The sequence below is a fragment of the Halyomorpha halys genome, unplaced genomic scaffold, assembly GCF_000696795.3.
Source record: "Halyomorpha halys isolate HHAL.00 unplaced genomic scaffold, Hhal_1.1 Scaffold246.1, whole genome shotgun sequence".
Classification (NCBI taxonomy): domain Eukaryota; kingdom Metazoa; phylum Arthropoda; class Insecta; order Hemiptera; family Pentatomidae; genus Halyomorpha; species Halyomorpha halys.
Genome location: NW_027115081.1, coordinates 145,663 through 157,679, shown reverse-complemented (window position 1 = coordinate 157,679; position 12,017 = coordinate 145,663). Strand labels below are relative to the sequence as shown.

At 29.3% G+C, this 12,017-nt stretch overlaps 1 protein-coding gene across 1 annotated transcript in view; it reads left to right on the top strand.

The window, feature by feature from the left end:
* LOC106680151 (ankyrin-1) overlaps nucleotides 1–9,513 on the top strand; it is a 25,134-nt gene extending 15,621 nt beyond the window's left edge. The window contains exon 3 of the mRNA XM_014419661.3: nucleotides 5,773–9,513. Within this exon, the coding sequence (XP_014275147.1) occupies nucleotides 5,773–8,700 (2,928 nt within the window). The 3' untranslated portion in view covers nucleotides 8,701–9,513. The remainder of the gene's footprint in view (nucleotides 1–5,772) is intronic.
* The last annotated feature ends 2,504 nt before the right edge of the window (nucleotides 9,514–12,017 follow it).

The following is a 12,017-nucleotide window of genomic DNA, read 5'->3' as shown; positions in this document are numbered from 1 at the left end:
AAACGTTTCGTCGAGCAGTATTTATTTTACATATTTATATTGTTTGTAAATTTGTCTCTTTTGTTTTCTTAATTTATTTATCTAATTTTATTTTTATCTGAAAGGCCTTTTTATTTTTACTTGTATATTTTGTTTGTGTGTTTTTTTTAAATGTTTTAATTGAACCAAATAAATGTTTAATCTGAGCCAGTTTGTTCATTTTAAAGCCTTCCAACAAAAAGACAGTCGATTTGAGGTGGCTTTAACAGGTATTTTTTTAATAGGAAAACACAGAGACACATTAAATTCTTTGACAGTCTCCCTGCTTCCTTCAATCCAGTATTCCAGTCTATCACTACATCCCCCCTTCCTGCGAGATGGCAGGGCAGGAAAGTTTCCAAAACCCCTATTAACATCACCTTATAACTTCATCTTCTGATGCACCCCCTTCCCCTCCTCCACACTTTCTCTTTCGACTTCTGACTGTTTTCTTATTATTTTACCATTATCTATTGCCTTTATTAATTAATGAATGGACCTTCTTAAGTGTACTTATATTAACTACTTTATTATTAATTTTCTATTATATTTTACAAATTTCTGTATCCCCGCTCATTTGGTATATTTTGTTTCTTAATCACTTATGCACATTGTATCCCATTATTTTATACTTTACTTTTCCTTTGTTTTTCTGTTTTTTTTTTCTTTTCTTAATATTTCTTTTCCCTCTATTATGTATATTACCATTTACTGTTCACCTAATTTAAATACTTTTTTACTATGTTTACTTTACAAATTATTTTTGTTATTGTGGCATAACTGCCATCCCCACTCCTCCCAATACAAACTGTCACTTTGTCTTTGACTGCCGTCAAAACAGGTATGCATTCTGTCTCATCATTTGATTTGTATTTTTTTATTTTTTCATCTCTTTATTTGTACTTTCTTTAATGTTTCTTCTCTTATCTGTCTGTTACTATTACCCTTTTCATTTACTATTTACAACCTTTAATTTTTCTTATTATGGCTTACTTTTCATTTTATACCCCTGTAATTTTACACTTATGTTTTTTTCTTTTTGTAACTATAGTGTTTGTATATTTTTTAGCCCTGACGAATCCCTGCAACGTGGGGTGAAACGTTGGCTCAATAAAATAGTATAATTATCTACTATTTGAGTTTTTTTTTTACCGCACCCGGACCATATTCCATTCATCTATACACACGGTCAATCAATAATCTTCCATTATTAATTAATGTTTTTTATTTTTCCGTCTTCTATGCGATACAACACGAGGAGACCCCTCACCTCCGGATTTAAAATAGCACCATTTAGAATGGATATTTCATAAATAACAAATAAACACTACAGGTAACCTTAAAATACCAAAGGTAGTAAAAGGTAATACTCAACACGAATTACTTCCTTTTTTCACAGTAATGCACACATTAATTCACTGTTTCTTTTCTGTTTTAGAGAAATCAGAAAAAAAAAAAAGAAAAAGAAAATCGTTTAATAGTTAATCAGACTGGAATAATAAGGTTCTCTTGAGCTGTAAATTAGAATAAGAAATTTATCAATTAAAAACAATTTTGATCCTTTTTTTTCCTTTCAACTTTTATTCTTTAAAATTTCTCCAACGTTTCGGCCCTCAGGCCATTCTCAAGGATACCACCTACAAAAAGTGTTTTTATTTTTATATAACAATTACAGTATTTCCTTCAACTATGCACTGATTTCTTTGGCCCTACCTTCAATATTGATGTTATTTCTTTTTTAAATCTTAAAATTGCTGGCTAATTACCCTTGTAACATCTTTAAAATAAATTAATCATTAAAATAATATCATAATAACTTTATAAAATTTTGTTTTTAAATAGATTTCTTACTTACATAACTTTTTTTTAAATTTTATATCTTAGATTTAAAACTTTTTTTACAAAACACTTTCCTTCCTTCACTTACATTTACAACTTAAAAACAGAACCTACCTTCAACAGGTTAAGACTCTATTATCACCTTATCATATAACAATAATTTTTTTTATTATTAATTTACATTTTTAATATAATTTAATTAGCATTCATTTTTAATTATTTTGCTTATAACACAATATTTTTTTTTTATTATATTTAAAAAACATAATTAATTTATTCTTATTTTATGTTTATTTTTTTAAACATACATATACCCCGCTTTTTTAATTTATTTTTTAACATATTTATTCACCTATTCATACTTTTATTAGTGTATATATCTTTTTTTTCATATATACATTTGTACAATTTAAGTACAATTATAATACACCACAATTTTCGGCAGCAGTTGCTATTACTTCTTTTGACTTATAAATATTTATTATACGTCAGGAGAACTAAATTATAATACTTACGACTCTGTAACCTGATAATATATTGGAAGCATTTATTTTATATGGTATTTTTTTAATAAGAATAAGAAAATTATTTAATGGTTAATCTGACTAGAATAATAAGGTTCTCTTCAGCTGTAAATTAATAAGAATAAGAATATTGTTTAATGGTTAATCTGAATATTAATAAGGGTCTCTTCAGCTATAAATTAATAACAATAACAAAAACTTTTTATAAAAAAAAGTGATAATTTTTTTTTATCTTTTTATTTATACCCGCACTTGTCAAATACAAAATTGATAATCAGCAGACTGCCTGACTGTTATATTAATTAAACAAATAGCATATTAGTCCTTATACAGGGTCAACAATCTTCTCAGAATTTTATATTTTATATATTTTCTTATTCTTATTAATTTACAGCTCAAGAGAACCTTATTATTCCAGTCAGATTAACTATTAAACGATTTTCTTTTCTTATTAAAAAAAATACCATATAAAATAAATGCTTCTGATCTATTTTCAGGTTACAGAGTCTAAGTATTATAATTTAGTTCTTCTAAAGTATAATAAATATTTATAAGTCAGAAGAAGTAATAGCAACTGCTGCCGAAAATTGTGGTGTATTATAAGCTAACCTTTAACAAAGGGAGAAATGAGTAAAAGTGCAGGGACAGAAATTTCCCCTCTTGAATGGTGGTTAATTTCGTGACTTACCTTTAAGTCATCCATAGTCGGCTCCGCTTGGGACAGCCAATACTCTCTCGTCTAGAAAAAATGGACTTCCGCCATTTTGGGAGAGCTGAAGTAAACAAATACCATGTAAGTCCTTTAGCTGGTAGGTCATGCCAGGCCATATCAGTTTTGGCGGCTGTAGTAGTTACAGCATAGATCAACAGGCAGCGATGTCGCTACAACATCAATAAACACTGAACCGACGGGTAAAGTTGTCAAGGGTAGACGGAAGCTTACATCAGGACTTATCTGGTAGATGTGGGATTGAAGGGGTGTCATTGTAGTACAAGAGCCCAACAGGAGAAAAAAGGCAGTTATTTCACCCTAATTTACATTACTTTAATGAAAACTATGTATAATTACTATTCAAAATTGATGAGTCTGCCGAATATAGTAAGTGGAAATAAAAATTGTTTCATGTTTGATGTTTCAACTGATGTTAGAAATTTGTACATCTCATGGTTCCTGAGATATAGATTTCTCACAGTAAATTCACTGACTACTGATATTTCAGTACATATTTTATAAAATGTTGCTTTAAAAAAAAAAAAAACTGTTTCTCAGGAACTATTGAAGGTAAACAGTTAGGGCTCACATTTTAGTAAATTCACTCTACTTTCAATTATGTCCTATTAGATTTTACAAGTGTAGATTTCCTCGACTCCTATAACTTTCAGAGAAAGCTATAAGAGATAAAATCTATCTTCATTGTCCCTTTTAATGAAGAAAAACTAAAGAAATTGATTAGAATATGGTTGTCATTGTCGAGGTATGAGTAGCAATTTAAGAGTTAAGGAGTGAACCAATATTGAAAGGTTTTAAACAATATGCTTTCAATAAGGTTAGCAGGATAGAAGTGATTATTCAGGAGGGACAGAGGTTGTGCAGGATACTATGCGCGATTTTTAAACGTGAGCACCTTTTGTGCTCTGGATATTGTGGTTAAGAGTGAAGAACACTAAAAATAAAACATTTTAATGTCCCAAAATTTTGGTCTCTATTGCAGGCCTTAGAACTCCCGACAACCAGCCACATCATAATAAAAATAAAAAGATAACTACAGTATGGAAAATATGAAAAGTAAAAAAAAAATAATATCTGTGTAAAAAATGAACATTAAAATAAGGAGAAAAGAAGTGAAAAAGAAAATGATATAATGAAAAGCTTGAAAATATTTAAGTAAAATAATATAATTAAAGAACTAAAATATAAAGTTATATAAACCAAAAGCTGTAACAGCACTAATATAGATAAACATGAACTAACGATTATGTGGTGAACCTAAGGTAATATAGTACGTAAGGAAAAATTAATGTGGAAGAAAATAAAGCAAAAAGATGGGTTTGGAGATAAGAAGAAGGAAAAAAAACTTACTGCTATAGTAGCTGCTACTTAGCATTCTTATACTATCCAGATTTACTAACTTCCATCAGAACCTTATTCACTACCCTAATCCCTATCCAATCCCAACCGTCCCCATAATCCTCTCCGAAGGTTGAAACGACATAGGCCCCAAAAACTTTTGTGAATTGTTGTAGGAGTTCTAGCACAAGCTTCTTCTCTCAAGTCATGAGTGTATGTTACTTAAGCACTCTCACTCTGTCTCCACTTCCTCTCAATACCAGTGACACAGCTGGGAGAGAAGCGCTGGGGTTTCTTGGAGCCTTACTTTTCCTTCCACACGGGGGTAGCAAAGCTTGACTCGGAATTCCCTTGCAGAATGTTAATATTGTAAACAGGATTGAATGTGTTTTTATTTTATTGTTACTTAAATTTAAAAAAAAAAATTTTCTTTGTCTTGTGCATAAATCATTTCATTTTATTATATAAATAAATAATAGATTGTATTAATTCGAATTATGAAGAAGATGGTCAGAGGTGCGGTCACAAGAAAAGAAAAAATAGTTAACAACTATTTTTACTAACAATTTTTTTTCTTCTATTTCTGTATATATTGTATGAATGATTATTTACACACTCATAATTAATGCCCTTAATTTGTGGCAGATTGTACTAATTCTTTTTAATGATATAAAATAATAACATAGCGGTATCCTCCACAACTTCCCATAGGCTTTGTCTAATAATAAATATTAAAAAATATGAACATTTAAAAAATATCATCATCATCATCATAATAATAATAATCATTTTATCCCCTTTACTGCTTTTGCAGTGTGGGGTTACGATTTGTTGAGTCCAGATGTCTTGTTCTTGGACCATCTCCCTTCTCTTACTCCAGTCCATATCCCTCCTCCTGAATGCTTCCTTAACACTCTCCTCCCAGGAAATGCACGGTCTTACACTTGGCCTTGTTCCCTCCATGTAAGTAATTAAAAAGTACATAAATTAAAAAATATAAATATTTTTTCATTATTTACACAAAGATAACTAGTTTGATTTTAATTTTTTTTTTTTATCTTTCATATTATTTGCGAGCATATTTTTCTCGTTATACTGTTTTTACTATAACATGATTGCTGTCTGATTTGTAACTCAGAAGAAGGCCTAAAATTCAGCCAAATGTTAGCACAATAAAGTATTACCAATTAGTGTTCTTCATTCCTGACCATCCCCTCTCCTCCCATCTTCTATTTTGAATTATTATTATTATGTAAATATTTTAATACTAATTTAAAACTAATCTTAGTATTTTCAAATATTTATGATCATAATATTTCACAGGCATATCTGGAACTTACGTTGGACACTCCAGAGGGTCAACATCTCTTAAATGGATATATTGCTCATGAAGAATTCTTTTCAAACCTGGAGCAGTTTGTCGGTGCTAAAATCAAGTCAGCGACTGAAAACCAGCTTAAACATATAACAGTGCCTCCAGGTGAACTGCTCACAAACATGGATGTCAATGAGTACACTTTATTGCAAATTACTCATTTCCTTTCTATTAAGGATTATGCTCTTTCTAGACTTCTACTTGATTCTATCTCATTTAGTACAATTGTACCAAAAATGAGTAGCTGGGCGAAATCAAAAATAAATTTACCTCAAGAACAACTTTATCGTGTAGCAGAGGCAGTTAGCAATTCAATGAATTTTTCAGTTCCAGATAGTGTACAACAAGAGATAGCATCAATGATGAACAAAACAGCTGTTCTATGCAGGGCTGCCGAAGAAGGAAATGCTGAAATAGTTGAATGGGTCTTGAAGTTATGGAACCAAGCACCAATTGAAAATGCATTTGAAGCTGCTTGGCAAAATGAAAATCGGGAAATCATAAAGCTATTGATAGAAAAAAATAAGGATTTCAAGAATAAAAAGCATAATATTAACCTCCATAACTCTAAGAATGAAACGCTCCTTCACTTTGCAGTTCAATCACAAAATACAGTCGCTATAAAAGAACTTATAGATGGAGGAGCGAATGTTAACATCCAGGATACAAAAGGACACACTCCATTGTACTATGCAGTTGAAAATAATGATATTGTAACAGCAAAGCTTTTAATAAATGGGGGGGCACAAATTGATACTCTTAATACTACTAAAGGCAATCCTTTACAATTGGCGATAATTAATGGAAACATAAACATGGTTAAACTCCTAACTGAATCACCTGGAAAACAAAACACAAAGAACATTGCAATGGGGAATCCGGCTGCAGTAGTAGAGGAGCTTTGCTTAGATGCGATAATTAATTATCTAATAAATAAAAATGTTAAGTTTCCATTAGATATAACAGAAAATCTTAAACTGAGATATTGGCAGATTAACATCAATACAAATAAAAAGCATAACTATGTTCAGAATGTTGATTTTGATTTACTGAAAAATTACTCTGAAATAGTTAACTTATTTTCGAATAATATTGAAAATAACTATATCAGTCAAAATATTAAGAATGAATTATTAGAAATTATTATTAGCAATGGTATTGAAGAACTTTTGCAAGTGATGGCCAACTTCGGTGCAAATTTTAAAGCTTTGAATAGATATAATCAAACGATATTGTTCAATGCTGTTCAGGAAGGAAATAAGGATATGGTAACTTTTCTCCTAAAAATGGGACTGAATATTAATGATTACAATAACAATGATACGACAGTTCTCCATTTGGCAGCTCTGACAGGGAATGTCGGAATGATGAACATGTTATTGAAAAATTCTGCAAATATTCACGCAACGACACTAAATGGATCAAACGCTTTGCATATTGCAGCGAGGCATGGAAAAATTGATGTATTGAAATTATTAATTGACAAAGGAGTTGACATAAATGGAATTAATTATGAAAATGAAACACCTTTGCATTTGGCATCTTTAGGAGGTTATCACGATATAGTTTTATTTCTGGTAAATAAAGGAGCCAATATTTACTCTGTGGATATACATTTGAATACACCACTCCACAATGCTGCAAGAGGAGGATCTCTAGAAACAGTTAAGTATTTCTTGCAGAATGAAATGGACATTGATATTTTGAATGGACGAAAGGAAACCCCTCTTTATTTGGCTTCTTATAAAGGTCATGAAGAAGTTGTTAAGTTTTTACTCGACAAGCGTGCTACTATTTTTATGAGAAATATTGATGGCTGGGGATCAATACATGTTGCTTCAAGAGAAGGTTATCCAAAGGTGGTTGATATTTTAATTAAGGCTGGAGCAGATATTAATTTAAAAAATTACCGAGAAGAAACACCATTGTACCTTGCAGCAAGAGATGGCAAGGATGAAGTTTTAGCACTGCTGTTGAAGAGGGGTGCTGACAGAACTTTACAGAACATAGACTCTTGGTCTCCGATTCATGCTGCTGTTTTGGAGAACAGGAAGGAAACTGTTATAATGCTTTTGAACAGCGGCATTGATGTGAACGTTTTGAATGGTAGAAGAGAAACTCCACTGTATATAGCATCTTTTGGAGGGAGAGAAGATATTGCTAAAATTTTGTTAGAAAAAGGGGCTGATGACAATATCAGAAACAAAGATTACTGGCTACCTATACACATTGCATCACTTGAAGGTCATACAGGAAATGTAAAACTACTGCTGAAAAATAATATAAATTCAGGTAACGACAGGAAGGAAACCCCATTATATTTAGCCTCCTTGAGAGGCCATAGTGATATTATGAAAGTTCTCTTAGAAAACGGGGCAGATAAGTACGCTAGAAATATAGATGGGTGGACGGCACTAAACGTGGCCGCTAGAGAGGGCCACTTTACTGCTACAGAGGTCTTACTAAACAGTGGGATGGAAGTAAACACTCAGACCACCTTGCAAGAGAGTGCTTTGTATTTAGCTTCATTGGATGGACGTGAAGATGTTGTCAAGTTGCTTTTAAGGTCCGGAGCAGATCGGAATGCCAGGAACCAGGAGGGTAAGACCCCATTGCACATAGCAGCTAGGAAAGGCAGAGATGGAGTAGTGAACATATTATTGGATAATGGAATGGACATAAATGTCACGGACAAATTTAATGAGACTCCACTATACTTAGCGCTTTTTGGGAACCACTGTACTACTTCTAAACTTCTCATATCCAGGGGAGCAGACCTCACAATCAAATCTTCTCGAGGAAAAACACCTTTTGAATTAATAACAAAATCAATCAGGGACCTGATATCCTGCCAATGTAGTAATTTTAATAGGTAAAAACAGAGTTGGAAGGGTTTTTAGCATTCCTTTTTGTTTGAAATGAGCTAATTAGAAATGGGATTTTAATATAGCTTTCTACAAATCAAATGTAATAAATAAATAAATACAAAACATGTATAGAAACTTTAACATGAAAAATCTTATACCTTGAAAATAAAGCTCAGAAAGTTATTTCTTGTTATTTAGAAGTCGGAACATCTAAATCAGGTTCATAATGAAATATAAGTTGTATGATAATCCTTATGCGATGAGAGCCCCAAAGTAAATTGAATATTTAGAAGACAATCAATACAGCCCGGGAAAATTAAATCGATACAGAAAGGAATTTTCTTTACTTTGACAAGAAGAACCACTACTAAGAAGGTTAGCTAAAAAATTGTTACAAACCATCAAATGAACAGGTTATGAGATTACCTAATCACAATATCCTCATTTTGGCTTTTAGTGGGATAAAAAACTTATGAAAGAACATTATAAAAATAATTAAATGTTTAAAAAACACATTACTTAAAGAAAATGAGTGATAACATAAAATCTAAGGTTGTTTTAACAGTGTTGTGACTCTTTGATTCCCAAACATCAAGAAGTATATAAGAGTAAAAAATTAAATAAAAAATTAGTACAATTTTTTACAAAATGAAAAAGTAAAACCAAAGCATTATTAAGACAATAAGACATTTTGTAAACATTTCAGAAATAAGTACCGACCATAAAGTCCTTATCAAGAAATAAGCATCTAATAGACTTAATGAAATGTTTAGTTATAAACACTCATTGGTATGTAAGAAAAAATTATAAACAATTCAAGTACTTTATTTTTTTTTTTAAAGATACAATTCATATCCTAACTAAAGTAAATAAACAACATAAAAAAAGGATGATTGAATACACTTCACTAATATTAAGATATCTCTGCATATCTGAAAAACCAAAGAGGTATTATATTCATCAGGCAATATTTATGTTTAAATGTAGAACAAGTAAGGAAAATAGTAATTTAAAATTGTTTAATAAATTCCTGCCCCCTACATACTTCCTCATTATATGTTCACATATATGTTGATACATGTCTATTGTCAGTGAACAATGATCCTTACATTGTATTCCAAACCCTCCAATCACACATCACAGCCCTTGAAGAATGGTGCCAAAATTGGAGGATTAAAATTAATTCCAATAAATCCCAAATAAATAATCCTCCTAGGCGTATGAAAAGAAGACGGCCTCGAGATCTTCTCCTTTAGAAATGTTATTGGAGTTCTATCAATGGGTAGATTCTCCACATGTTTTTATCATATCACTATGTCGCCTACAGCAAATTTATTTGTTGTATATATGTTATACAGTTGTAAATAACAGTAAATAAATGATTAAAAAAATATGGCTTTAACACATTTTGCTTCCAAAAATTGATCTGGAAAATGAGGTATGTTAAAAAATACTAGTATTATGTGAAGATAAACTGAGTTAAGGGTAAAGTGGTTCATTTGTTGTTGGTTGTTTTTTTATTTTGGTATGAATGTGATTATTTATCACTATTACTTATTGTTCAAGTTGGTGGCAGATTGTAATATTTATTAATAATATACAGATATAAGGGTCTATGCTTACAAAAGGAATTAAAGAAGTAGGTAAGAGGCGGTGATATATATTGTTGCTAACATTCCATATCGATATTACAACAATACAAAATATCGAAATAAAGATGTAATTATTAAAATAAAATATCGATATTTCTATTTTAAAATTTCTATACAATTTTCTAGTATTTTTAAACAAAATATCGATATTTCGATAAAATAATATCGGAATGTTGTTGCTAATATTCCATATCGATATTACAACAATAAATAATATCGAAATAAATATGTAATTATCAAAATAAAATATTGATATTCCTATTTTAATATCTCTATACTATTTTCTAGTCTTTTTAAATAAAATATCGATATTTCGATAAAATGATGTCGGAATATTATTGCTAATATTCCATATCAATATTACAACAATACAAAATATCGAAATAAAGGTGTAATTATTAAAATAAAATATTGATATTCCTATTTTAAAATTTCTATACACTTTTCTAGTCTTTTTAAACAAAATATCGGTATTTCGATAAAATAATATCGGATCATTGTTGCTTATATTCCATATAGATATTACAACAGTGTATTATATACCGATATAAATATGTAATTATCAAAATCAAATATCGGTATTTTATTTTAATTATTACATTTTTATTTCGATATTTTGTATTGTTGTAATATTGGTATGGAATATTAGCAACAATATGCCGATATTATTTTATCGCAAAATCGATATTTTGTTTAAAAAGACTCGAAAATTGTATAGAGATTTTAAAATAGGTATGCCGATATTTTATTTTGATAATTACATATTTATTTCAATATTTTGTCATGTTGTAGTATCGATATGGAATATTAGCAACAATCTTCCGATATTATTTCTAATGACTAAAATTATACAGAGATATTAAAATAGTAATATCGATATTTTATTTTGTTAATTACATATTTATTTTGATATTTTCTATTGTTGTAATATCGATATAGAATATTTGCAAGAATATTCTGATATTACTTTATCGAAATATCAATATTTTGTTGAAAATGACTAAAATATTATATAGAGATATTAAAATAGGAATATCGACAAGTACATATTTATTTCAATATCCAAATAAAAATAGAAAACTATTTTTAAGCCTTTAATAAAATTTTATTAATCTAAATAAACCAACTATCGATATTTCTAGTAAAAATATATCGAAACATCGATACTGATATCATTAACAATGTTAAATACCGGAATATGAAATTTTCAAAATGAAATATCGAAATACTTTATCTTAGCTTTTCATAAAATGTTTTTATTCTTTTTTTTATAAAATACCGACATTTCTATTAAACAAAATATCGAAATACCTTATTTTAGCTTTTCATAAAATGTTACAGTTTTCTTGATGATTTTATCAATTTAAAATATAGAAAAACTATTTTTATGTTTTTTATTAAATTTTCTTAATTTTTTTAAACATAATATCGATATATCGATGAAAAATATCGGAATAATTTTTCTAATCTTCCATATCGATATAAATAACAAGGTCGAATATCGAAAGGAATATAAATTTATCAATTTGAAAAATCGTAAAATTATTTTTATGCTTTTTCTTATCTTTGATATCGATATTAATAACAATGTAAAATATTGCTATTTATATAAAATTAAATATCGAAATATTGTTGCTATTTATTGATATCTATATTATTAACAATGTAATATAT